We start from the raw sequence: 27,333 nt of genomic DNA, 5'->3' as shown, positions 1-27,333 counted from the left end.
GTGACACCCCACGGACAAAAGCAATGTGTCCTGGAGGCCTGGCCCAGAGGCCCCTGCTCCGTGGACCCTGCTTGTGCCCCCCCCCCCCCCACCGAGTGCTCTCTGCCCTTACAGCCCCTGGCACCTGTATATGGCTATGGAGGCAGCATGGTGCGCTGGGCAAAGTGGGTATCGGAGTCAGGCCGACCCAGGTGGCAGTCCGGGCACTGTCATTTAGCAGCTGTGCCCTCTTGGATCCACAGGATTGCTGAGAAGACTGCTTGAGATCCCGTGAGACGAGGGTACTGCTATCTACCGCCAGAGGGCCACAGGGAGAGGTGCCCGGGTGGCTCAGTAGGTTGGGCGTCTGGCTTGTGGTTTCGGCTAAGGTCATGATCTCATGGTTGTGGGATCGAGCCCCGTGTCAGGCTCTGTGCTGACGGTGCGGAGCCTGCTTGGGATTCTCTCTCTCCCTCTCTCCGCCCCTCCCTTGCTCTCTCTTTCTCTCTCTCTCTCTCTCCAATAAATGACATTTAAGAAAAGGTCACAGGGCGTGTAAGGGATAACAGTGTGTGCCTGGCATGCAGTGAATGTACACAGAAACCTCACCAGATGCTGCTGCTTCTGCTTCTGCCATTACTACTAGCTGTTCGACTTTGGGCAATTGCTTAACCTCTCTGAGCCTATTTGCCACAAGAACTTGTCACGAAGACTGAATAAAAATAATGTATGTAAAGCACCCAGTCAGTGCTACACAGCAGGCCCTTGGCAAACCCACCTTCTCTTCCCTCCCGTGTACCTTTTGGTGTCTTTTGAGATGGGCGCCTGGAGCGGTGGGGGCAGGGATGTGCAGGAGGCGTCAGCGAGAACTTCGGTGGAAACAGCCTGGGTGTCCATCGAGGATGGATGGATAAACACAATGTGCTGTACTTATATGGTGGAATAGTCTTCACCCCTAAAAAGGAACGCCGCTCTGCTAAGTGCAAGACATGAATGGATGATCCTCATAGAGTCCTGGAGGCCGGAGGTCCACGATCAAGGCGTGGCGCGTTTGATTTCCTCTGAGGCCTCTCTCCTTGCCTGTTCCTTGTGTCCTCACGTGGTCCTCTTTTTTTGCATGTGCCTCTAGTGACTCTCTGTGGGTCCTAATCTCTTCTTATAAGGACCCCAGCCATAATGGATGAGGGCCCACTGATGGCCTCATTGTAACTTCATCACCTCTTTAAAGACCTTTCTCTAAATACAGTCCCATTCTGAGGTACTGGGGAATTAGGACTTCAACATATGAATTTGGGGGGATATAACTCAGCCCATAACACGAAGTGAAAGAAGCCAGATACAAAATGCTGTGTGATTCCCAGTGTATGAGGTGCCTAGAACAGGTAAATTCGTAGACATAGAGAGGAGATTAGGGAGCTCCAGGGGCTGGGAGGAAAAGGGAAGGGGGTTCTTGTTTAGAGGATGTGGGATTTCTATTTGGGAAGATGAAAACATTCTGGAAATGAATAGGGGTGATGGTTGTACAGCAGTGTGAGTGTACTTGATTGCCATCAAATTGTACTTTTTAGAAAAATGATTAAAATGGTGGGGTGCCCCGGTGGCTCAGTCGGTTAAGCATCTGACTTTGGCTCAGGTCACGATCTCGCTCTTCCTAAGTTTGAGCTCCACGTTGGGCACTGTGCTGATGCTCAGAGGCTGGAGCCCATTTCAGTTTCTGTGTCTCCCTCTCTCTCTGCCTCTTCCCTGCTTGCACTCTGTCTCTGTCTCAAAAGTAAACAAACAGTGAAAAAATTAAAAAAAAAAAGAAACGGTTAAAATGGTAAATTTTATGTTGTGTGCATTTTACCACACACACAAAAGACTAGGGGAGTGTATGAAGTGCTTAAGTCAGAGACTCAAGTGGCTCTAGTTTTGGCCGGGGCAAGGCGGCCCTGTCCAGCCCCAGGGGCCAGGTGGTCATGGGTGTGGGGAGCTCCTTGGAAGGGTTGGGCAAGTTGAGGAGTCTGGGGTTTTATGTAACTGAGGCTGAGAGCCTGAGGCCCTGAGAATGGGAGTTGTCACCCAGCTGGGGACCGGGTCCTACCACTTGCTCATGACTGAGGTGCTGGGGTCCATGCCAGGCGGGTGCCTGGAGCCCACAGACCAAGATTTCACTTGCAGTGCACCCTTCCCCAGCAGATTGACCGGGGACAAGTGTCATGATCTCTTCGAGCCTCCATTTTTTCATCAGTAAAATGGGAACAATATTACTGACTCTGCAGGACTGGAAGGTCTCAGAGAGATAGGCATGTGGCAGGATTAGCCCCAGCACCTGGCACACAGGAGGTGCCCAACAAATGGCAGTGATTTTTACCACTAGTGGCTGCAGGTGCCTTCTTTCTCGGGCCTTGAGTGTCTTTCATCGTTCCACAAGTATTTAGTGTGCAGCTACTATGTGCTGGGACTAGTGTGATGAACAAGATGTATTCCTTGCCCTCATGGCGGTTGTTTTCTAGCAAGGGAAACATAGACAAGAAAACAGACACCTGCATAATTAGAAACCGTAATTAGGTCTGTGAAGGAAAAGATAGGAGTGCAGGAGTGTGTGTGTGTGTGTGTGTGTGTGTGTGTGTGTGTGTGTGTGCGTGCATGCTCATATGTGTGTAAATTAAGGGAGTCAGGGAGGGCCTCTCGGGGGTGGTGGCATTTAAGCCTAAGCCAGAAGTGTGGGAAGGACTCAGCTATGCAGACAGCTGGGCTGAGCGTGTCCCAGGCAGAGGGAACAGCATATGCAGAGGCCCTGAGGAGGAGCAGAGCTAGGTGTGTTCAAAGGACTGAGATCCGCCCCCCTCCCCTTTATGGATTTGGGTCCTTGACAAGGGGATGGATATAGAGTGGTGGTGGAGAGGAGGGCAGGGGCCAGGTCATGCAGAGAGCCCTTGTCTGCCTGACTGGCTGCTGTCTGGTGCTTTAGACCCTCGTGATCCCTGGGGGAATCTCCAAGGGTGTTCCTGTTGTTGGTATTTTGCTCAGGGACATTTGAAACTCAGAAAACATTAGTGGGGGGGGGAGGGGGCTGATGAATGCCCAGCATTGGCCCTGGTCTGGCCCTGGCTTGAACTCACAAACCGTGAGATCATGACCTGAACTGAAATCAAGAGTTGGATGCTTAACCGACTGAACCACCCAGGCGCCCTGTACATTTTTTTAGTAGGATCATAATGAGTCCAGGAAAAGAGCTTAGGACAGTAGCAGACAGACAGCCACATTCCATTAGCTTTCCATTACTATTGTTGTTGACTATGGCCATATGGAAGCCAGCGTCTACAGGAGCATCGGCATAGCAGAGAGGGCAGGAGCACATCTCGATCTGGAGCCAGACTGCTGGGTTTGTGTCCTGCCTCCTCTACTGGACAGCTTGTTAACCTCCCTGTACCTCAGCCTCCTTGTCTATAAAATAGGATGCTGAGGTTTGTTGTAGGAACGAATGAGTTAATTTATGCAGATTGTCAAGAACAGTGCCTGGCATATAGTGAGTGTGATGGGAGCGTTAGCACTGCTGCTTTTATTGTTGCCTTTCTTAGGGTGGAAAAGTGCGCATCAGGCCTGCTCAGCCCCCGCTGTGTAGATGGGGTTTTGGAGGTATATCAGGGGAGGAGGCTTACCTGAGGCTGACCTCCTGGGGCTGAGCCCTGGAATCCTGCACTGCTGATACCAAGGAAACGAGGATATGACAGGGCTGGGACCCAGAGCCGCTGCGGACGCCCCAGAGTCTGCCCCCTCTGCAGAGAGGTTTCTAGCTTCGGTCCCTAAGGGGCGATGGGAGTGGTCAGTGCTGACACCCGGAGTGTGGGGCGGTAGGCACCGGCCACAGAGTGGCAGGGGGCCCTGGCTCTCCCTGGCACATTCCAGGCTCCTGAGAGGGTGGCCAGGGGCCAGGGTGCCGGAGGGAAGGAGAGAGCCTTTTAAGGAAACATTTCTCTACTTACAAAAAAAAAAAAAAAAAAAAGGAGAGAGAGAGAGAGAGAGAGAGAGACAAGAAACATTGAAACACACAACAAAGTTAGTGGGCTGGCTGGCCGGCTGGCCTGGAATGCACAGCTGTGGGCGGTGGGTGGAGGAGGCTGCTGGGGGGCAGCAGGCCATGAGGGGCACCCAGGCCTCAGGCCCTCTGGCTGGGGGGTCCGCAGATTCCCCTCAGATCTAAATCCTTAGAGGGTGGCTCTGCCTCAGGAGGAGCAGGGAAGGGACCTGGGGTCAGGACACCTGGACCCCCATTATTTCTACCGCCTGAGGATGTTTCTAGGAGAGAGACCCTCCCCCTGTTTCAGAGGATACTGTCCATTCTGCCCCTGCTTTAAATGTACCCATAACCTCTCCCTGAATCCCCGGTCCCTGAATGGGAGACTAGAGATCCCCTGGTGAAATGGCATGGGAGACACTGGCTATGGAAAGGACTTGCCTGGGTCTGGGATGCTGTGGCCGGAGCCCGCAGCATCCCTCCTCCTGCAGCATGGTCCTCCATCAGGTTCCCAGCCCCGCCCCAGCTCGGAAGGAAGGAGCAGAGCAGGGCGCTGCCCTGTGGATTACACCCGCTCCCACCCAGGCCCTGAGGGACCCATAAATGGTAGAGCGGTGTGGGAGGAGACACTTGGGGCCTGGCCCCAGGAGGTTGAAGCCTGCAGCCCCTGAATGGGGTTGGGGACGGGAGGAGACAGGGAGGAGGCCACTGCTAGATTCAGGACTCCTGCCCTGAAGGTGCCTGATGGGGACACCCATGTGTCACTTGTCTGAGACCTTGTCTGGTGGGTGGGGCTGGTAGGGAGCCCCGCAGGCCACAGTCTCCGCTGGGGCCTTCACCTTCCTTCCCACTCCCTTCTCCTGGCGTCCTCCACCCCACTCCAGGCCCTGGACTCCCCTCCCTGAAACTTCTAAAACAGTCACTCATGGCTCCATGCTGGTATGTGTCAAGAACCCTGAACTTGTGAGAACATTCCCCCCCCATGTTTCCTCATTCTCTTGAACATAGGGGATGAGTCCTCCTTCACATTTCATTTCGGGAATCAGAATGCCTGGGTTCAGATCTTGCCCACTTCGCAGCTGTGTGACCTTGGGCAAGTTGTTTAACCTCTCTGTGACCCCTGTGCCTCAACTGAAGCTATAATAGCACCTACCCTTTTGGGTTTCTGGAAGGATTAAATGAGTTAATGTGGGTCAAGCACTGATAATAATAATGCCTGTCATTTCTATAGTCCACATTCAACAGGTGTTAGCTGTTGTTCCCTTTTTTGGCCTCGTACATGAGTCTCGCCACAATCTCGGAGTAATGCTGAGTACCGGGCCGTAGATACTGAGATTCAACTCAGGCTTCTTTGCTGGAGAATGAGCTGGGCGGCAAGCCTGTAACAGGACTGGGTCAAGAACCCGGGGATGCCAAACCCCTAGTCTCTCCACCCCTTGCAGAGCTCAGGGCACACAGTCACGTGTTGTCCCCTTCCGGGCTGGTGTGTCAAGCCTGGGGATCCCTTGGGCTGCTTGGAGGACAGCCTGGGGCAGGTGGAGGGAGGGCCCGGCTGAGGGTGGCTTCTCGTCAACAGCCAGGTCCAGCAGGGCCTGGGCTTCACCGTTACCGCTTCACGGGGGTGGTGGCTGGGGCAGGGGTTGCCCACTGTTTGAGGAGGCAGCAGCCCCCTCTTTGGTGATCCAGGGCTTGTGCCCAGACACCCTCATGCCCGAGGGAGAGCCTCCCCCTAGTCCCCTCTGTGGGCCCCTTGGGTTGGGAACTGGAGCCAAGATTGAGGTATGAGCTCCAAGAAAAACGTGTCCCGGCTAGAAAAAAAAGAACACACTGCGCCTCTGATAAAGGGCCCTGCTAATTGTCAGCGTAGTGGTTTTGGCTGCCCTGGCTGGGGGGGGGGGGGGTGGGGGTTGTTATCTCAGGGAAGGGAGAAATGCAGCCCTCCCTCCCCAGTCCCTCTGTCTGGAGGCCCAAGTTGCCACCCCCCGCCTCCATCGGAGAGGAAGATGAGGATGATGTGGGAGCCAAAACATAAGAGACTCTTAAAAACTGAGAACAGGGGCGCCTGGGTGGCACAGTCGGTTAAGCGTCCGACTTCAGCCAGGTCACGATCTCGCGGTCCGTGAGTTCGAGCCCCGCGTCGGGCTCTGGGCTGATGGCTCGGAGCCTGGAGCCTGTTTCCGATTCTGTGTCTCCCTCTCTCTCTGCCCCTCCCCCGTTCATGCTCTGTCTCTCTCTGTCCCAAAAATAAATAAACGTTGAAAAAAAAAATTAAAAAAAAAAAACAAAAAACAAAAAACTGAGAACAAACTGAGAGTTGATGGGGGGGGAGGAAGGGGAAGGTGGGTGAGGGGCATTGAGGAGGGCACCTGTCGGGGTGAGCACTGGGTGTTGTATGGAAACCAATTTGACAATAAATTTCGTCTTAAAAAAAACCAACCAAACAATAGCTCACCCATACAGGGTGCTTTCGCCCCTCAAGGCTTCCTTGGGAAGAGCTGGCAGGGGCCCTTCGCCAGCCTGCTTCCCACATGCTGAGGGGACCCCAGACACTGCCGTTTTTGGTGAGATGCCCTGGTGCTGGGGAGAACCTCCTTTCTTAGAGGTCTTAAACGTGTTTTTAAAAAAATTTAAAACAAATCTTAGCCTACTGTAGAACATAGAGCAAAGAAAAAAAAATCCTTATTCTTATTACCTCAACCCATTGTTGTGAAAAATTCTGGTGCACTGACCTCCAGTCTTCTGCGTATTTTTCTACAGAACTGAAAAATTGCGATATACATTTCGTTTTTGCCTCCTGCGGCACCCCCTCTACCAAGCATTATTGCCTGAACGTTTTCCCATGTTATTGCGCAGGCTTCCAGTGGCCTCTCAAGCTGGAGATTGTCATTGTGTTGAGTTGAGGGAAGGGGTGTCTAGTGTGGAGGTGGGACCATTGGAATGATCTCAGGAGGCCCTGGTTTTCTATGGGGATGAAAGATGCTAACCTTGCCCTTTCTCTGTTCCTCCCACAGGTGGCTGCCCCCTGCATTCCTCCATCCAACCATGAACTGGTGGTGAGTGACAGTCCCTTCCCTACCCTGCTGGTCTCTCCTCCTCTTTCCCCAGCTCCTTGGTTACAGCTTACTTTAGACCTAAGCATGCTGCAAGCCCCCGAGGGTGCTGGGCAATTCGGGGAGGAGGAGGAGGGGGACCCTTCCCAAGGCTGAAGCCGGACTGGGAGGAAATGAGTCATGAGGTCCCTTCTGATGAGATGCAGGGCCTCCTATTTCAATTTGAGACTTAAGTCCTTGGAAAAACCCATAAAAGGGCATCTTGCATGCCTCCGAGGCCTGGCCAGGTGCCTATTGTTCTGGGGCTTCCAAGACCAGGGGGTGGCATCTCCTTCTACCTGCCTGGTCCCGGGTCAGGTACCCTTTGGCTGGAGGAAGGGGGACGGGAGGCATGACCCGCAGAGTTCACCTGCTCGGGCAGGTGCTCACACTCAGGTGGCCCGTTCCACCTCCAAGCTGGAACTGACTCTGCTTTTCTGCCCCATCTCCCTGTCTCCCGCCCTTCCCTCCCCTATCAGGCTTCCAGAGAAGTATGGACGGGCAGGACTCATGAGTTGTGGGCTGGGGAGAGGGGCCCGTTCCAGACTGATCCCAGCTGGGCTGATTTGGAACACTGGGAACTTTTCTTGCCTGCCCTCTCAGTGCCTTCGCACCCTGTGAAGGCCTCCTGCTCCCCAGCCCAGTGCTGGAGGCAGGCAGGGCCCTGGAGGCTGGAGGGGGAGGGGTCTGCCCCACACGGGGCATGCGTGTGCATGCGGGGTGTGTCACGGAGGGCCCCGGTGGGCACAGTCAGATTTGCTGGTGCAGAGGAGCCTGTGGTGACCCTGGTGTGGGTGGGGGCCGGGGAAGGGAGCAGGGGTGTCCCTGAGGCCCAGGCTGTTCCAGGTATCTACACGCTCGCTCAGCCTGCATACTGCAATCTCTGTCAGGCCACCTGGTCTCTTCTTTCCCTCCAACACCCGTTGGCCGAGTGACCGCGGACCAGTCCCCCCCTCTTTCTGGACCCCAGTTTCCCTTTCTGTCAAAGAGAGGAGTTGCTCTAGATGCTCCCCAGGCCTTCTCAGTGCTGAGAAGTGTCCCCTCCACTGAGGGTCATTGATGGAACGAAATCAAGTTTGTGGAAGTGCCTGTGCCTCAGACACCTCGGACCCCCGGCGGCGCCCCTGCCCTCTGCACCCCAGGCCCAGGCCCTCACAAGCTGTTTCCCTTCTGTGCAGAGGCTGCCCCTTCCCCTCTGGCCTCCCCTGGCTCAAGCCCTCCTGGGCCTCAGCTCTGCCCAGCTGTGCCGCTCCAGATGTGGAGTGTTATTCACGCAGGGCCCAGTCGCACGTCATCTGACAACAGTGGGGGTGGGGTGCCGCGGGGAGGTGGTGGGGAGGAGGCCAGAGTGCGGGCCTGGTCTGCAGCCAGCAGTGAGAAGTCTCTCTGGGATTGCTGAGGGTCACTGTGGCGGGCCGAGAGCAGGGAGGAGGAACATAAGTCTCATCATTTCAACCCAACTGCCACCACCTTGCCTCTGAGAACAGAATGTCCTTGGCTGGTCTTGGACAGCTGGGGGGTCCGGGCTTTAGGGATCTTGGGGCAGAAGCCAGATTCCTGGCCATTTGGAGTCTTGTGAGCTTTGTTTATGTCAGGGTCAGGGGTTGGGACAAAAGGGAATAGGTTGGCACTCCAGCTGGAAGGATGTCAGATACGAGAAGGAACTCCTACCTGTCTTCCGTCGGGGTGATGTGCCCCACCTGTGCAGGGGACTCTGCCCTTCCTGGAGGCTGGGTCAGCCACCTGGTGGCGAAGCCGTTGTGACACCAGCTTGTGCCCACAGAGGGCCCCCACCTGAGTCAGAACATCCCCGCCCCCTGCCCCAGCATTGGTGAAGAGTGAGGGGTTAGACTACCCACTTTGGATCCTGGCTCCCCAGTCTGTGGTATGTGATCTTGAACACACTGCTTAACTTCTCTGGACCTCAGTTTCCCCTCTGCAGATTGGGATTTGGTAATAGCAGCCACCGCATGAGATTGTTAAGAGAATAAAAGGAGCAAATGAATGTATTTAATTCATCTGGATTCAGGGCCCTCCAGCAGCTGCCCACTTGATTTGCGTAAAAGTCCAGTTTCTTGCGTTGGCCTGTGCGTGGTCTACATGACGGGTTTCCTTTCTGACCTTGCCTCCTTCTAGAAGCTCTCTCCTTCACTGACTCTGCTTCAGGTACCTTGTCTTCTCGCTGCCCCTTGAACATAGCAGGCACGATGCTGCTTCAGGGCTGTAGAGCCTGCAAGGCTCTTTCCCTCCCTCGGATCTTCCCACAAGTGTGAGATTTCTCTTCCCCCCGCAACCCTGTCTCCCCTCCCTGCTTTCCGTGTCCCTCCACGTATTGCCGTCTGGTACACTGTGTGTCTTACAAGGTCCCCCTCATACCAGCATGTAAGCTCTGTGTCAACAAGGGATTTTTCCTGTTGTGTCCATTGCTGTATCCCCACTGTCTGGCACATAGTAGGTGCTCAGTAAGTGCTCACTGGGTGGCTAGAAGGAAGGCTTGCAGCCGGGGGCCTGGTGCAGATGAGGTGCTCCGTAAGCAGGGCTGCTGTCGCTCCTATTCCCTGGCTTGCTGATGGGTGGGTGGGGGGGTCTCTTAGGGGGGCTGAGCTCCAGCCGGAATCTCTCCTGCTGTCCCCAGAGAGTGGGAAAGTGGCCCAGGGGAAAACCGGGAGAAAGTTTGGCTTCCCCCTGAGGGCACTCAGCACCTTTTCCTCAAGGCAGGCAAGGCAAGGGCTTTGAGCAGGTTCACAAGAGGGAGGAAAGGGTGGGATGTATTTTTTCCTTTCTTTTCCATTTGCTGCCTCTCCTTCAGCCTTGGCAGAGCTGGTCTCTGGTCTTCCTGCCCCCTTCCCTCGTGCCCCACACCGTGTGTGTCTGCCCGTGGTGTTTTCTCCATGTCTCAGTTGGGCCCCAGCGCTCCCTCTGGCCTTCTCACCCATCCTGCTTAGATCTTACCCCCCTGGGATCGGGGGCCCGCATCCTGGGCACAGGATTTCTGCCCAGCCTCTGCCTGCCAGACACATTTTCCAGCCTGTGCCAGGCCAGCCAGGGCAAAGTGGCTTAATCTTCAACCCGTGTTTTCATCTTACTCAACAGATGTTGCCCAAGGCCTTGGGCAGCAGGGTCCTAGGGTCACCTCCCTCCTGTGGGGTCTCTCGGTGGGGGCAGGAGGAAGAGGGGAGAGAGGGCTTGTTTGCCACGGACACTCCTGATCCTTGGAAGTTGCTGAAGCCGCTTTCTCAACTTCTGACAAATAAGGGTCAAAAGGAATTTCCCGAGGGTGGTGGCCAAGTGGAGTGGCCCCCGAGGTCTGCCAGATGGTGAGCCCTTGTGCACACACAGCCTGGCACCCAGGAGGCCTGGGCTGGCGAAAGATGGGTGTGCGCTGCTTCTCCTCACACAGACCAGCCCCCCGGCAGGTGCTCCAAAGGGCCTCGTGGAATGAATTGGAGGTCCGGTGCGGGGTCTGTGCGGGGGGAGAAGGAAGGGGTGAATGGGGCAATTGGAATCCCAGGCTGGCTTCACCCATAATAGCAATCAGAGCAGTAGTTCAAAGTTAGCCCTCGTATGGGACTTTCCATTTGCCAAATATTGTTCTGAAAGCTTTGCAAAGATAAACTCATTTATTCTTCATGACAACACAGCAAGAGGGATGCTGTTCTTATCCCCGTTGTTACAGATGAGGAACTGAGGCCTAAGGCCACAGAGCTATTCAGAGGGGGGAGCTGGAATTTTAACTCAGTAGTCAGCACCACAGTGCACCCTCCACTCCTGTCAGTAATGACAGACAGCATTCCCTTGCATGGCACCTGTGGGTTTCAAAGCCCTTCCCCTGACATTGGGCTATTCGGAACCCACAGTGAATTGTGTGAAGTCTGGGCACTTCCAGACAAGTGTGAGACCAACCTGGGTGGACGGGAGGAACACACTGTGCAGAGGAACAATCTGGGGATCAGAAAGGCTAGGTGACTTGTTCATGGTCACACAGCAGTGCCTGTGGGGGAGGGGGATGGGTCAGGAGTGTGGTTTTATTTTTTTTATTTTTTAAAGTTTATTTATGTATTTTGAGAGAGAGCCTGTGAGCAGGGGAGGGGCAGAGAGAGAGGGAGAGAGAATCCCAAGCAGGCTCTGGGCTGTCAGCACAGAGCCTGACTTGGGGCTTGAACCCACGCACCATGAGATTATGAGCTGAACTGAAATCAAGAGTCAGACACCCAACTGACTGAGCCACTCAGGTGCCCCTGGAGTGGGGTTTTTGATTCCTGGTTCTGCTTTCTCCCCAGGATACCCTAGATGCTTTCTGCTGATGTAAACACTTAATGCAACCAGGTGGACTTTTCTGGGATTCCCTTCCCTTCCCTCGCCTCCCCCCTTCCCTTCCTTCCCCTCCCCTCCCCTCCCCCCTTCTTTTATTTATATGGCGTCAATGCTGTGACGTTGACACACAATGTTACATTAGTTTCAGGCGTTGGGATTTCATTTTCTTTTATTTTTTTTTAAATTTTTTTTAACGTTTATTTATTTTTGAGACAGAGAGAGACAGAGCATGAACAGGGGAGGGGCAGAGAAAGAGGGAGACACAGAATCTGAAACAGGCTCCAGGCTCTGAGCCATCAGCACAGAGCCCGACGCGGGGCTCGAACTCACGGACCCTGAGATCATGACCTGAGCCGAAGTCGGACGCTTAACCGACTGAGCCACCCAGGCGCCCCTGGGATTTCATTTTCTAAACAGCACCAACCACCAGTCTACCTACGTGGCCTGTTTGCCAAAGGACCCGAGATTTGAAGGAGGGTCTGTCCTTCCATCTTTCTGTCCATCCATCCTACCAACAGACATTTCCCGAGCACCCACCTTGTGCCAGGTGCCGTTTTAATGCTGGGGCTGTAAAGTTCTTTTCTGCCACAGTGCCAGGCCTTCTAAAAGGTGGGTGGGGCTGGGTGGCATGGAGTCATAGGAATGAGAGGGCTTTAACACTGTTTGGTCCAGTGAGGCCCTGAAAAAATATTTTTTGACTTCCTTTTTCTTTATTGTGGCAAAACACACGGAGCGTAAGAGTCACCGTCTTCACCGTTTTTGAGCGCAGGCAGTGGTGTTAAGTGAGTATTCCACTCCTGTGCAACCATCACCCGTCTGTCTCCGGAACTCTTGTCGTCTTGTAAAACAAAACTCTACCCATCAAACAGAACGCCCCCTCCGCTTCCCCAGTCCCTGCCAATCACCATTCTGCTTTGTATCTCTGTGAATTTGACCGCTCAAGTGACTCATGTCAGCGGAATCATGTAATACGTGTCCTTTTGCGACTGACTTGTTTCACTTCGCAGGATGTCCTCAAGGCCGTGCTGTGCTGGCAGAATGTCCTTCCTTTTCAAGGCTGAATAATGTTCCATCGTACGTGCGTCACATTTTGCTTACCCGTTCCCCCGTCGGACATCTGAGCTTCCTCTGTGTTTCCATGTTTTAACATTCATTATTGCGAATAATGCTGTTTTCTTGATAGCAGCCATCCTCGTGGGCGTGAGGTGGTGGCTCTGAGATTTTCAGATGACTTCCCCAAGGGGCGGATCTGAGGGAAGAAGGCACCATGCCGCCTCGCAGAAGAGGAGAGGATGTGATGTTAATCGGTTCCGGAGAAGTGTGCGGAACCCTCAGCCCCCGTGCTGCCGTCTTGCCCTCTGTTAAGGAGAGTGACTAAGAGTCACTTCAGTTTGGACGCCAGTCTCTTGATGAAATTTCATCTTGTAGCACTGTGTGCCATGAGTGACCATCTTGGGAGATTCTAGAAAACAGAGCAATGTCAGAAGAACCCCATAGAGCCTTGGTTTTTAAAGGAGAGCGCAAACTCAGGACATTGCATTCCAAGGAAGATTCCCAGAGTGGTGAGGGAGGCTGAAGATCTCAATTTGTGCAAAAGGGCTGTGCGGTCTGGAGAGGGGAAGATATGGATGGAGTGGGTGCGGAATGGGAGTAAGAACGTGAGGAAGGACAGATCGGCTTGTTTTCTCTTGCTCTCCGGAGTAGAACCTAGTAGGTGGAGGTTATTAGAAAGAGGAGGAGACTTGGATGTGAAGAGGAGCTTTCTAACACCTCAAATGGCCCCGCGGGGCCATTGGGGAGAGTCTCTGTCTATTGCTGGAACCCATACTCACTGATACCTGTTAGGTATGAGGCCGGTGCTGATGGCAGGTCCCTGCTCTGGGGAGTGCCTGGTGGCAGTCCTGGTGGAGGTCCTGCCCTTAGACTGGGCTGTGAAGGGACATGGTTCCTGGAGGCCAAGGCATCCACTAATGGGCTGACCACCACCCCTGGGACCTCCACTGGGAGGGGCCAAAGTCAGGCCTTTGCCCTCAGGAGCCCTGCCCTCTGGAGCCACGTTTAGTGGGGGTGGGGGGAGAGAGATTTATCAGGTGGAAATGAATTAGTGCCTGCCTGGGGGCGGGGGTCTGACCAGAGGTACTTGGGAGCCAGGGAAAGAAGCAATCAGGTTGTGCTGTGGTAGTTGAGGAAGTCTGTCTCCTGTTCCAGGTCCAGTTTAAGATGTGAGCGAATGGAAGAGAGGTGGGAAGGAGGAGGGAGAGCTGAGACAGAGAGGGGGTAGGGCGTTGGTGTGAGTTACCGTTGGGAGCCAGGGCAAATCCAGGGTAAATATTTTTGGCCAGTCTGCCCTTGCTGGGTGGGGTTGGGGGGGAGGGGAAGTGGGGCCAGACAATCCTGTCTCATTTTGGTTGGTGGCCCTGGCTGGGCATGCTGGTGGAACTGGTTGAGTGCAGGAATGGAGGCAGAGTGAACCCGGCATGTGTGGCCAGATGAGGGAGGAGTTCACAAGCTGGGCAGGGGAACTTGAACTTGATGAGCCAAGCAGTAGGGCCGTTATGGGTCCGTGAGTGGGGAAGTGACCCAAAGCTGGATCTGAGTCTGCTGCCAGCTGTGGGGTGTGGCTGGGTGGTGAGGGGGCTGCGGGAGGAGGGCTGGGTGGACCGGAGGCTGGCACAGGTGCTTGGCGGGGAGCAGAGAGGATTTCGACGAGAGTGGCCAGAGGGGCAGGGACGAAGGGCCGAGCGGACTCCCAGCGCCCTGGCTGAGGGGAGAATAGCATCCAGGGTGGAGCAGGGGGTAGGAGGTGTGTTGGGGGGAGTACTCCCCCCTGGCCTGGCCAGGTGTGTGCATGCCACCCCTGCCCTTGCCCCCTCTCAGCCAGGAGCTGTGCTCTGGGTCCCTCGGGGTGAACTGGGGCCGGCCCGAGGACAGGAGTGGGCTTGCCCGGGCCCCTCCCTGGGGGGTGCGGGGAAAATCAGGCATCACATTCCATTTAATCACACCCAGCCTGTTCTCTTTCTCTGGTGGCCTAGGCCTGCCCAGGAGAGGATGTCGCCCCTGGAGTGACTTCACTCAAACACTTCGGGGGGAACCAGGCTGCTGGCCTCCCTCCTACCCTGGCCGGGCCTAGCCCTGCTTGTTCCACACCCTCTCTCCAGCCCCTTGCACCCAGTGCTGATGCCCAGCCCCAGTGGCTCCCCGTTCCCAGGATGGCCGTAATTAACATGAAGGGTGGGGGGCAAACACAGGCTTTGAGGCAAAGACCTGCGCTCACGTAGAGCTGGCCAGCCTCCCTGGATGCTCAGTTTCTGCATCTTCCAGAAGGGTTCCAGAGAGCCTCTGCTGCCTCAGCTCGTTTTATCCTGTGTGATGGTCCCGCTCCCACCCCTGGGGCTGTGGGGTCTGTAAAGTGCCATCCCGGCCACGCCCCCGCTAAGTGCCCAGGAAATGGTGCTTCTCTGCTCTTCCCTTATGCTACCAGCCCCTCCTTTCATCTGCTTAGGGTTCTATTTCTGGAACGGAGCAAGTGAGCCCGGAATAACCTGCCGTGGGTCCTGGGGCTGAGGACGCCCCAGCCCCCCGCTGGCCCTACCTGCCAGCTCCCACCTGTTCTCCCCACTCCTGAAAGGCAGCACTGCCTGTGACCTCATAGCCCGTTGCCATGGCAGTAGATGTGATGTCATGGGGTCTTTTGGGCCTGAAAAACTGCCCGGATTCCAGGCCTCCCAGGGGGCAAGAGTGGGGAGGGCTGAAGGGGTGGAAGGGAGGAGGGTGTGAGGAATTTCTGGACAGAATGTTCCTCCGGAGGCTGAGTCTGCATTCTGCGCCAGACCCCTCCCCCCAGCCCTGGGCTTGGGCATCCACCCGCCTCCCCCCATTGGCCCTTGCCTTGCCTTTTCCTTCCTCCACAACAGCAGCCCACAGATACATTTTTTCCCCAGCCCACCCTCCCTGCAGGCCACCAATATGTACTGCACAAACCCCTGGGCAGCATCCTGGCCACCCAGCCCCTCGGGCCCACACAGTCGGGGTGGGTATGCATGCATGGAGGGGGCGTGCCTGTGTCTTTTTTTGGAAAAAAAAAAAAAAACTTGAGGAAAGGATGTGCAGTTTCCCTTATCCGCCCTGTGGTTCACAACCCCTCACATTCAGGAAGTTCTCTCTGATGTCTGATCTCAGTGTCTTCTACTGCAGCCCATTTCCTCCTCTTCCTATGGCAGTGCATTGGAGGAGTCTCTTCCTCCTGAGGGTCCGAGACAATTAGTCGTTAAGTCACAGAAAGCTTGTTCCCAACAGGAGGGCAGTTGATTGAGAGGAACTCTCAGTGAGTGAAGATCATTGCCAGGGAGGGGAGCTAGAACCTGAGAGACGGTGAGGGAGCCTGGTTCGAATCCCAGCCCTCCTCCCTACTAGCTGTGCTGCGTTGGGCAAGTTACTGAATCTCCTGGACCTTCTGTCTCAACTGTAAAGTGGGGTTCTGCTTACCTCACAGGGTGGTGATGCGGATTGATGATTGTGAAAGTCAAGAACCTGATATGACGCCCAGATCATTAGCACTCAATGAACAATTACTGTTATTGTGCTGATGTTATGAAAAGGCATCCCCAGACGAGGGCCAGGAAGAGGTAAGGCAGGTGAGGCACCCATGGTGGAAAATGTGAGAAGGCATGTTGCTCTCAGGGTCGTGTGGGTGCACGTTAAACTGCCTGAGAGTGAATGCCTCCTTACATTTGCTGCCCTAAGCACCTCACCCTAGTCCCTGCCTCGCTGCAGACTATAGAGTTTGGGACCCTAGAGCAGGGTGATCTGTGAAGAGCAAGGCTTGGCCATCAAGTGGCACCAGGTCCAAACCCTGCCACCTGCTTGGTGTTGTCCTGGCTGGGGGCAAGGAGGATTCCTGAAGACCCCTGGTAGGGCTGTGAGTTGACCGCCCTCAGCTTCGGAAAGCCTGGGGTCCTTAGATCTAGGTTTTGTGCTGGGATTGGGTAGGGGTGGGGCTAGATGAGGGGTGCCTTCCCTGTCTGGGCTTCATCTGCTATATCCTTCTGCAGCTGAGCCTCAGGGGGAAGGTAGGGGAGAGCCTTCCTGCTAATGCATCCTGCAGGTTGGCTAGAGATTGGGGTGAGGGTCAGCAAGGTGAGCTCAGCGGTGGGGTCTAGAGACCTGGGTGCCAACCCCAGTATTGCCGTGGACCTTCCCGTGAGAGGCTGGGGGACTCAGACCTCTCTGCACCTCAATTTCCCCATCTGTGAAACAGGGAGGGAGGGAGGAGATGGTGTCCGAGGTCCTTGTCAGAGCTGGTGTTCTGAAGAGTGGTGTGCCAGGATGGTGTGTGTGTGTGTGTGTGTGTGTGTGTGTGTGTGTGTGTGTGTGTAAGAAGGTCTTGGCCAAAATCCAAGCAAAGATGGAGGTCAGAGAGCTCGGCTCCAGGAGGTCTGGGGGCACCAGCCTCACGGTCAGGGGTGAGCATGGTCAGGGGGCCAGGGAAGATAGTGAAGGGCTCTCGTGGTTAACTCACTCAGTTGCTATTTGCTGAGGGCCTACAGTGCACCAGGCCCCGCCCCAGGCTCTGGGGGCTATGGGGACTTACCTTGTAGTGGGGCAGGAAAACCCTAAATGAGATAAGCAAGTAAAATACATAGTGTGTTGGAGAGCAAGGGGTTCGAAGAAGAAAAGTAAACCAGGGAACGGGGAAAAAGAATGTTTGAGTGGGTGTGTATCCACGTCCCAAAGGTGGGCTGACAGCCCAGGCCGAGTGGGTCGCTGTGGCCATCGGAGCTCTGGGTCGGCCAGCTCAAGGCCCACAGGTTGGGGTGCTCTGGGGGCTTCCCTACAGCATAGTCAAGGGGTTGGGGCGGGGGCAGCCTCAGGGAGACCCTGACCTTGTGCTCCCTGTCCCTTGCCTTTTTCATTCCCAGAAGCCCCAGGGCTGGCGGTGCCTGGGGGACAGAGAAGCAGGACTTCAAACCTGGGAGGACTGGGATGCAAGACAGAGGGGTGGGGAGCTCAGTGTGCATGCTGGGCTGTATTTACAAACACCGCAGGGTAACACTGGGTGTCTAGCTCTGGAGGGGTTTTTGGAAATTTTTATCTTCTCAGAAAGCACGTCGACCACTAAGTCGAAGGCGTCTGATGGCTGACCCTGTGGCCGCCCTCCAGCTGGCCTGGGGAAGGGGTGGGGGCCGAGGGGCTGGTGCTCAGATGATCGCTGGCCAGGAGGGAAGTTTCTCTTGCAGTGCTGAGGCCTGTGGTTTCTAATATTGACTCGTCTCCCTGGGGAGGGGTGCAGCAGGAGGGTCAAGGCGGGGTAGGGTGGGCCTTGGGAGTGTGCAGGGTGGAGACGGTAAATAACAGCTAACATTTATTGAGAGCTTCCAAGTGCCAGGCCCTATTCTAAGTGCTTAATGTGCTCCGTCTCATTTGGTGCTCACAAAATAGCGCTCCGCAGCCCTGTTGAGGAGCAAGGACAAAGTGACCTGCTCGCGGTCACAAGTTAGTAGCAGAGAGAGTCAGGACGGGGCCCTGGCTGCTAATGCTGTTAGCTTAGACCTGTGGTTTTCAAAGTGGCATCCCCGTGCCTGGAAATCTTTGAGAGATGCACGTTCTTGGGTTCTACCGTAGGGCCACTGGATTAGACCCTCTGGGCAGGGCCCAGCCACCTGTATGTCCACAGCCCTCCAGGGGATTCTGAGATCCTCCCCTCCTCCCCTCCCCGCTGCCCGCCCAGTTCACAACCTGTTCTGCCCAGAGTCAGGCCTCTCAGGAGGCTTTACCCAGAGCAGGACGAGGGCCTCTTAAGGGCCTGTAATGAGCCTGGGGCAGGTACTTGGTCCCCACCTTTTCCGTCCTACCCGATTTCTGTCCTTTCTGATCCCTGCCCCCCCCCGCCCTCCGTCTAGACAGGCTGGTTAAGAGTGAGGGCTTTGGAGTTGGAAGATCTGGATTCAAATCTCAGTTCTGTGGTGTAGACTGCACACAGAAGGTCCCTGGGATCAGCCTGCCTAGAGTGTTCCTCCTTTCCTGGAGGCTAGAACAGCTCAGAGAGGAGGCAGTTGGGCCTTCCTGCTTAGCCACAGTCTCCACAGGAGTGTTGCAGAGCCCTGGACCAGAAGGGATAGTGGGAGGGTCAGGGCACCACTGCCGAGGACTCCCCCGGTTGGGGCTGGTGGTTGTTGGAGGCTGAGGGGAGAACCTGGCCCCAGTTAGCAGGCAGCTCCTAGAGCTCAGGCTGGGATAGCGGTCCCTGGGGATTTCCAGACTGCCCCTGCTGGGTGGCCTGTGGGCCGGGAGTGGGGGCTGGAAGAGGGTGGCTGAGGACTGGGGCTGGGCTCAGAGGGAGTGGAATGTGACATCTTTTCTTCTCCAGAGTCATCCTCAGACTCCAGGCGGGCTGACCTGGGGCCTGGGAGGCGCTGGCTGACTTGCCTCCCCATCTCTTACTCTGTTCCTGGGCCCTGTCCTCCCTCAACCATCCGCATTGTCTTGGCCATGAACTACTCAGGAAGTTTCATCTTCTGGAAAGAAGTTTTGGCCTCAGCCTCCCGTCTTCCAGGCCATAGGGGTAAAGGGGTCTGGGCCATTTCCAGAAAGAGCAGTGCTACCTTGATCCCAGCTGGCTTTCTTCCTCCATGCCCAGCTCTCCTCCCTGATGCCAGAACCTTTCAGAGGCCATTCTGTCCTTTCCCCTGTCTTCCACAGGGGTGAGCAGCTCACCAGGAATGGGGTCAGGGTAGGCGTTTCCTATTCTGAGACACTGTCCTAAGCTGGTTCCTGCTCATCATGGCAACGGCTTGCTTTCTAACCCTCACGGTCATGCTCACGTCCTTCTGTGTGATTCAGGGGCCCCTGGAACTTTACTGGGTGGGAAACAGAGCCCTCGAGACTGTAGGCAGGAATTGGATCTGGAATGGGAAGTTTCTCTCCTGTATAGGGGAGTCCAAGGAACCCACTTTTTAGGATCCCGAAACACTAATGTTGGAAAGGGTGGAGCCAACATCAGGGACAGGATCAGGCCAGGATCAGCATCAGGACAGGATCAGCCGGCATGTATTGGTGGCCGGCTACACATATATCCCAGTCCCCGGCATGAGGGATATGGCAGCTGAGTTGGTAAAAATGCTGCTTTGAATGTTTTTTGGAGGCAGGTGAGTAAGACTCACAAAACAGTATTTGGGGAACAAGACATATTCCCATGATGAGATTATTTATACCCGAAGGACCAGAGACGTAACACAGAGAGCAGGCTTATTGGAGTTCCAAGGCGGGAGGGAGTCCTCCTTATTGGGTGTTCAGGAAGGGCCTCGGGGCGGAGACCTTGTCGGAAAAGAGTGTGGATGCAGGAGCCATTCCGCAAGCAAAGGCCTGAATGTGGGAATAAACCAGGAGATCTAGGGACAGGTCTGGATGGGGCAGAGCTTTGGGGCAGGGCTAATGGCGGGGGGCTTTGAAAGCCCACACAAGAGTTAAGTCTCTGGCAGACTTCATCCTGGACTGTGGGGATTTCACACAAAGACCACGAAGTGCTGAGTCCCAAGATGGGGTTCAAATCCTGTTGTGGCCAGTAGTAGTCGATGACTTTGGGCTACTCATTTACCTTGTCCTTTTCTGTGAAGTGGGGGCTCAGGGTAATAATGGGACCCACCTCACTGGGTTCTCGTCACGAATAAATGAGCCGGTACAGGTGAAGACGGCTGGCACGTAGGGATAGGCATGACCTTGACCCTCTCTGTGTTCCTTTTGGAGGGGTCAGCAACTGAATCACAGGCCTCGGTGAGAGGTTCGTCGAGCTGGCTTGTTCTAGTACCAGTCGGATTATTTTACGTTTTCTGAACCCTGCCTCCCAAGCATGGGGCTAGCCAGGTTACGTCTGAGCCTTGGGTCGGCGGCACGGGCCCTGCTTCAAGAGGCATTCCGCCCCTCACGGCCACCAGCCCTGGGGAGAGAGCCAGCCTGAAACCCAACCTGTGGCTGTTTGCCCTGAGGCCTCACACTGTTTTCTCCCTGTGTTTTGCAGCCCATCAACCCTGAGAATGCCCCGAAGAATGTAGCCGACACGGTGAGTGGCAGCAGGTGTGGGAAACAGTCTGGGCATAGTGTGGGAAGCCCAGAAAGCAGAAGGTGGATTTGGGGGAAAGTGAACAGATGTGTTTGGGGACATCTTTCTGGAGTAGACTCGGGGAACTTGGGAGGAAGTGATGGGCTGTGGGTCACGTGGGGACCTGGGCATCTGACATCACTTACGTGTTCGGAAATGGATTGCTAGGGAATTCGGGAGGCAGGTGGGAGAGGCCAGTGGTTAAATGTGGGTTTCTTTATTAAATATGCAGAATGTGAGAAAGCCGGGCAGATGTTTCCAAACAGAACTTTCTGACTTCGCAGAAAGACAGACAGTTTTCCAATTTCCTCAAGGCTGCATGAGGAGGAAGGGAAGAGAGTGGGTGGGTCCCAGAGTGTGGAAACCGAGATTAGCAGCTGAGGGGGATCTCCTGGCAATGGCCGGCACGTAATAATGGGCTTACAGTTGGAGGGCTTGTGTTCAGATCCTGCCTCATCCAAGCTGCTTCTTTTTTTTAAGTTTATTTATTTACTTTGAGAGAGCAAGCAAGCAAGAAAGCAGGAGTAGGGGAGGGGCGGAGAGAGAGAATCCCAAGCAGGCTCCACACCACCAGCACAGAGCCCGATGCTGGGCTCGAACTCACAGACCACGAGATCATGACCTGAACTGCAACCATGAGTTGGACGGTTAACTGACTGAGCCACCTAGGCGCCCCCTTCATTCAGGCTTCTAATTGTGTGGCCATTGGCAATTCATGAGCCTGCCTGTACCTCAGTTTTCTTACCTGCAAAATGGGAAGAGGAAAATTATAACACAAATGAGAGGGTTGGTTGGCTCTGAGGGGCTTTTAGTGGACAAAGAAATGCTAAACACACAACTAAGTTGCCTCCGAGGCCCTTCTGCCAGCTCCCTCACCCCCAACCCCTGCCAATCCCAGTAGGTGAAAAACGAGGGTGCCCTTTGATTACTTTCCTTGACTCCCCTCTCTGACTGTGTTTTTTCTCCGTCTCCAGGGAGAAGGAGCTTTCCGGGGTGGAAACACACGGAAAAGCCTTGAGGAAGACGTAAGTATGGGGATGGGGAAGGGAAGGGTTTGGCTGGGCTCATGGTGCCCCAGGGGGATTGGAGGTGTGGATGATGGATACTACCTGCCTTGCTGAAGCATCCCTTACCTCCTTTCCAGAAGGACAGGCAGGGGTCTCTGAGTGCTATGGCTGAGCAGGGGAGGAGGGGTTGGAATGGTGAACAAGCCCCATGGACTTACATACTGGACCTCAGTCTTGGCTTTGGCTCCCAGCTCGGCTGGATCCAGAGCTCATTTGCCCATCACTTTGCCAGACCTCAGTGCTCGAGGCTGGGGAGGGAGGCAGCGAGGGTGTGCTGTGAGGTCTGGCTCGGTGGTGAGCAGGATACTAGCAGAGCTATAGCAGAGGGACTAAGGACAGAGGCGAAGAAGGACTCCTGGGCTCACAGAGGGTCATCAGACCTTGAGGAATTACAAGCTCTGCTTCTTTGGGAAAAAGGGGTCTTTGCAAACGCCAGGATCTTCTGTGTGGCTTCAGTGCCGTTGATTCTGGAGGAAGAAGCTGGAAGCTGGGCCCGTTGACCCCTCTGGGCTCTTCCTGGTGGGCAGTTTTGGTGGAGGTCATTGGGCAAATTGCTTAAATGGAGAGACCCCCGGGAAGGGCAGAAGGGGCTCTCCTGGGACCCTGCTCTGAGCGGTGCTCGTGTCTGGGCTTGTCCTCATGTGCCCAGGGTAGACACCCCGCACAGTTGGGCCTTTCTCTTTCTTCCCCACTCTCGTCTGACAATTTGCCCCTATGCTGGCCTCCATCCTTGCTCGCCCTGATCCACAGAGGAACAGGGAGTGGTTTTGGCGGTTGGCACAGGGGGAGCTGTTGATGGCATGAGGCCCTATCATCTGACAGCTGCCTGACCCGCCATGGGGAGGGCCCCAGAGGGAGGTGCTCAGGCTGCGGGAGGCAGCTCCTGCAGGCGGCCGCCCTTGTGTGGTGAGCCCGTGGCCACGGCCACATTGCCCTGGGGCAGCCCTTCATGGCCAGCCCTGCAAGGCGGAGGCGTCTCTGGGGCTGTACGACCTGTCCAGGAGGAGCGGGAGCATGCCTCTTAAATTAGTGGGGAAGGCTCTGTTCAAGGTACGCGTGGGTCCTATGGGCACGGAGTGCACATGTTGGGGAGGGACTCTTGTCCAAGTTTGCGGTATTTTGGGGGCTGAGATGTGGGTCAGAAATTCGGCTTTGTGTGTACCTACTGCTGAGGACGAACTAAAGTAGTGCACCCAAAGCATATAATATATGCTCAATAAATATTAGCCATTCTTATTACTGTTATTTTGACCAAGGGCCCAGAGCTGGATTGAGTATTTTGGTGATCCCCAGACACCACCCCTATGGTGGATGCTATGGTCCCATTAAAAAATTTTTTTTTAATGTTTATTTATTTGAGAGAGAGAGAGAGAGAAAGAGTGAGCAGGGGAGGGGCAGAGAGAGAGGGGGAGACAGAGGATAGGAAGCAGGTCCCATGCTGCCAGCATAGAGCCCAATGTGGGGCTTGAACTCACAAACCATGAGATCATGACCTGAACCAAGGTTGGATGCTTAAGCGACTGAGCCACCCAGGCGCCCTTGGTCCCATTTTTCAGATGAGGAGGTAGAGACTTGAAGGGGCTCAGCGAATTGACGAGTGCCTTCCCCACCCCTTCCTGGGTTTGCTGCTCGGATCTGGTTGTACCCTGCTCTCCCAGCCCTTGGCCAGGAGATGATGTGTGAACTAAAGCCTTAACCTGACGGCCTGGGCACACTTACGGCCAGGTCCTGATGCTGCTGCTTCCCCCAGCCCCAGCCTGGGCCAGACATAGCTTGTCAGGGAAAGCTGCAGCAAGAGAGAGTGAAGTTAGACATCATGAAGAACTTTTTGACGTGATGGTGGGTATGACCTTGGTCCCAGGAAAGAAAGAAGCGGCCCTTTAGTTGGGACGGGAGGTTTTTTTTTTAGAAGGAAAGTTTGTTGATTTGGGATGAATGCGCGTGTGTCTAATGTGTGCCAAGGTGGGTAAGGGTTGTGTCCTGTCTGGATGTGGGAAGAGGGTTGTGACTTCTGGCGTAGCTAGTCTAGTCAAGGGAACACTAAGCGAGCGAGCGGATTCTAGAATGGCCTGTGTACTGCAGAGGAGGGAAAACCTAGTGTCTAAAGTTCCCAGACACCTGTCTCAGGTTGGGTGATCCCAGGGTCTTTGGTCCATGCCCTGCTCAGCCATGGGGGACCCCCGCAGTCTGCCCCGTGCGAGGAGACCTGTGCCAGAGGCGGCACAGTTGCGGCCCTCGGCCTAGTGCCGTGCTGTTGGGCCTTTTTGTTGAGCTGTTTTCCTGTCCCTGGCCCGTGGCCCAGGACTCACAGGGCCGGAATGGCTGTTTTCCTCCAGCAGGGCTGGTGTGTAGAGAGGTTTGTGGATGCTGTGCTGTGTCGCACTCTGTTTTGGAAAAATCCAGGCTGGTGGGCAGGAAGGAGAGAGGAAGGGGTGTGGCTGGAGGGGCTGGTGGGGGCGGGAGGGGGTGGCCACGGCCCCCAGAGGAGAGGTAGGAATGGGGACGGGCCCCTGACGTAGATTGGGCACCAATTTCTGGCCGCCTGACGTGGCCCCTGGTGTTTCTTACGGACCCTCCTCCCAACTCTGCCCCCTGGGGACTGGGGCTCAGGAAACGGCTTTTCTTTTGGTCCAGAGCTGTTGTGTTTGGTCTGTGGACCTCAAAGGCAGGCAGGACTCTTCCCACACAGTTGTTGCTCTAAACCAACCCCACCCAGGTCCTGGGGTTCCTGCTCCTTGCTGCATGGTGGAGAAGGTGGTGGCAAATAACAGAGCCTAGGGCCACAGACCTTGAGCCACTCAGAAGTGTCCGAGTGGTCGTTGGCAGTGGGGACCAAGGCAAAAAGAGTTGGCTGGATCTGCAGGACGAAGGGTGAGGGTTAGATACTAGGAGGAACTTCCTGGTAGAGAAGTAAGACACCGTTTTGGTGGGGGGGCTGTGGAACTTCCTTTCGTGCTGTTCTCTTACTGAAAGCGAGACCGCGGTTCGGTGATGACTGTAGGGGAGTGTTCTTGGTGCCTAGGGAGTTGGATCAAAGTTGTATTATCGATCTCTGTCCTGGGAGAAGCTGGGGGGGGGAGGTAAAGCCGAATGGGCAAAGGGCTTTGAGAGCCCCAGAGAGGAGAAGAATGGGATTACGGGCTGACAGAGAACTTCTTTTTTCTTTTTAAAATCAAATCTTTGTAGTACTTTTTGTAAAGCCCTCTGGTAGTTTCCCCTGGGGGCTTTAGGTGGAACAGGTGAATCACATAAGATCACACGAGCACTGTGCTATACCCATTTTACAGACTGGCCAGTGAGACCCGGCAGCAGAGTCTCATGCCTGTTCTTGAAGAGAACAGCTCCAGTATAAGCTCTCTGAGGTCAGGGATTTCGCCTCCTCCGGTCCCCAGCGCCTAGCACGTTGCCTGGCACACAGCTGGTGGCACTCAGCGAGAGTTTTTGGAATGAGGGAAGGAGTGTGATGACGGACAGCAGAGATGACTGATCTCTCAGGGGGCTCCCAGCCTCTCAGAGAGGGTGTGTGTGCTGAGGCGTGTGCTGGGGGTGCCCATCTCTGGCCTCATGTGTGAGGTCACCTGTGTGTTTTGGAGCGTGAGGCCGTGCTTGCTCATACCCCCCGCCCCCACAACTATGTGTGGTTCTTCACGTCCACGAGACTCAGGCTTGTCACCCGTGTGTCTGCTTTCTGCCAGCGAGTGTCACATGTCCTCGAACTCTGCAGAAAACAGGAAGCCCCGTCAGTTAGAGGACGGCCCAGTGATTCAACAGGGGATGACCATCCAGCTGTTCCCGTCCCTGTCATCTGGTGGGGTCACGGTCCAGGGCAGCTTCCTCCCCTGCTGCCCCTTCCCTGGCTGGCCTGAAGCAGAGCCGGCTTGGACTTTGTCTTATCACCTCTGGAGGCGGCACGGCCAGACTCTGTTGGGGCCAAGTTTTTATTTATCTTCCCTGGCTTTTTTGGGGTGGGGAGGTTAAGGAATGTGGAGTGTTGTAACTTTGGGAGGGGGGTGGAGAAACAGGATCCAGCTCTCCTGTCCCGTTCTTCCTTTTCACCCCTGCGCCCGAGGAGGCTTCTGGCTCCCCTTGGCTCCCCAGTCCCCTCGCCAAGCCGGCCTCAATGTCACGTTGTCTCCCTGCAGCTCCGTGAGCCCAGACCCATGGCCCTGACCACACCGCAAGCCTCGGCTGCAGCTGTGGCTTCCAGTTGTTCGAGGCAGCTGTGGTGGCCTCCTCCAAAGTGGCTGTGGATCAGCAACAGATGAAACCCGAGGGGCTATTTATAGCAGGGTGGCCCCGGGGCCTGGAGCAGGGCCTGGGGCCTGGGGCGGTCCAGCGACTCCTCATCAGGGACCAGTGAAATCAAGACGGATGAAGTGTTGGGTCTCTGTGTTCCTCTGGGCGGGTAGTTTTGGAACAGCCTGGTTTGGGGCTTGAAAACCAAGCATGATCCCTCTTACCCGCGCCCCCACCTCCCCCCCCCCCCCCACCATGCCTGACTCATGCAAACCCAAGTTGTCAAGGCCAGGGGGCTGCGGAGACAGACACTTTCCTCCCCAACAGCCCCACTTGGTTCTTCCTGCTGCTACTGCAGAGGCCGAGTGGTTCGGAGCTGAGCTGTAGCCCACGCAGAGGGGGCTCTGCGTGCAGCCTTCTCACGGGTGGCTGGATGGAGACACCTCCTCTTAGTGGGGCTGCCCTGACTTTGGACACTACCAGGAGCCCGGCCTCCAGGCTTCTCCGCCCCTGCCTTGTCGGCCCTGCAGGGGCCTGGAGGAGGCCGAAAGCGGCTGCTCTCCTCAGGGCCCCAGTGGTTAAACCCAAAGTCTGAGGGTGAGTCCTGCCAATTGTCAGCTTCCCCAGGACTTGGGGGTGAGTCACCGTGCCTCAGTTTCTCCTCTCCCTGGTAGACTGTGGTCCTGTCTCCTCCAAGAGGTGGTTGCAACTTGGTGGTGGGGAAAGGCTGGTTTCGGGGAGGCACAGGGATGTTTGGAAGGTGCCGATGGGCTCGGAGAGCCGTGGCTCGGCCTGGGAATCTAGAAGTTGGGCGGTCGATTTTGTATCACGTGAGGTGGCTGACAGGTGGGGGGAGAGGTGATGCAGGGCTCTGTGTATAGAGGTGAATGTTGGTTGTATGTGTAAGCACCCTTTTAATTGTACTAGATGCAGTAACAGTAACAATAACGAAGTGCCTTATATGCATACTTCCTTTTAATCTTCAAACAACTCCCTAAGGATTGCCCCATCTTACATGTGACGTTACAGAGATCCAGAGCATTGAGTACTCCCAGGTCGGCCGGCAGGGTGACCCTTAGCTTCCATCACGGTGCCATCGGGTCGTCTTGGGCTGTTTGGGACCCGAACTGGGGTCCGTTTGCCTAAATTTGTGCCAGTTGACAACCCTCAAGAGGGGAGCGGGTGAGGGGGTAACCCAGCAGGCGGTGGGTCCGTAGGAGGGTAACTTGCTGCCCAGCACTGGTCTCGGTGGGTACACACAACTTCTGCTCCAATGGCCCCTTGTTGCTGCTGTGAAGGGGAGGATCGCGGGATGGTGGTGGTCAGGGGGTCAAGGTTCAGAGCAGGACAGAGGCTGCTGTCACCGGTCTTTCCTTCTGTCATGCTCGCGGTCAGTATTCTCCCCTGGGGGTTACGGTTACGGCATCCAGGGAATCAAGATGAAATGTGTTTCCGTCCATTTTGAAACTCTTTTATTGAGCGTGTACTCAGTGCAGATGGCACCAGCCCAGACATTTCTCAGCATCTGGGATTTCTTCCTTCCCTGGGGAGGGA

The 27,333-nt window shown here is 55.4% G+C and overlaps 1 protein-coding gene across 9 annotated transcripts in view; it reads left to right on the top strand.

Annotated features, from left to right (window-relative positions):
* The window catches only part of TNS1 (tensin 1), a 201,281-nt gene that overhangs the window by 82,886 nt on the left and 91,062 nt on the right, over nucleotides 1-27,333 (top strand). For 8 of the 9 annotated variants that reach the window (XM_045034461.1, XM_023259674.2, XM_045034462.1 and 5 more), the window contains 3 exons: nucleotides 6,991-7,032; nucleotides 20,396-20,437; nucleotides 21,451-21,501. Coding sequence is in view for 2 of the 9 variants with exons in the window: in XM_023259674.2 (XP_023115442.2) it covers nucleotides 6,991-7,032; nucleotides 20,396-20,437; nucleotides 21,451-21,501 (135 nt within the window). In the remaining 7 variants the exon portion in view is untranslated. Of the gene's footprint in view, nucleotides 1-6,990; nucleotides 7,033-20,395; nucleotides 20,438-21,450; nucleotides 21,502-22,376; nucleotides 22,594-27,333 lie in introns of those variants that run through there. The other variant, XM_006935547.4, reaches the window with a different exon arrangement.

Source organism: Felis catus, chromosome C1 (genome assembly GCF_018350175.1).
Source record: "Felis catus isolate Fca126 chromosome C1, F.catus_Fca126_mat1.0, whole genome shotgun sequence".
Classification (NCBI taxonomy): domain Eukaryota; kingdom Metazoa; phylum Chordata; class Mammalia; order Carnivora; family Felidae; genus Felis; species Felis catus.
Note: the sequence above shows the minus strand (reverse complement) of the source record. Positions and strands in the feature narration are given on the sequence as shown.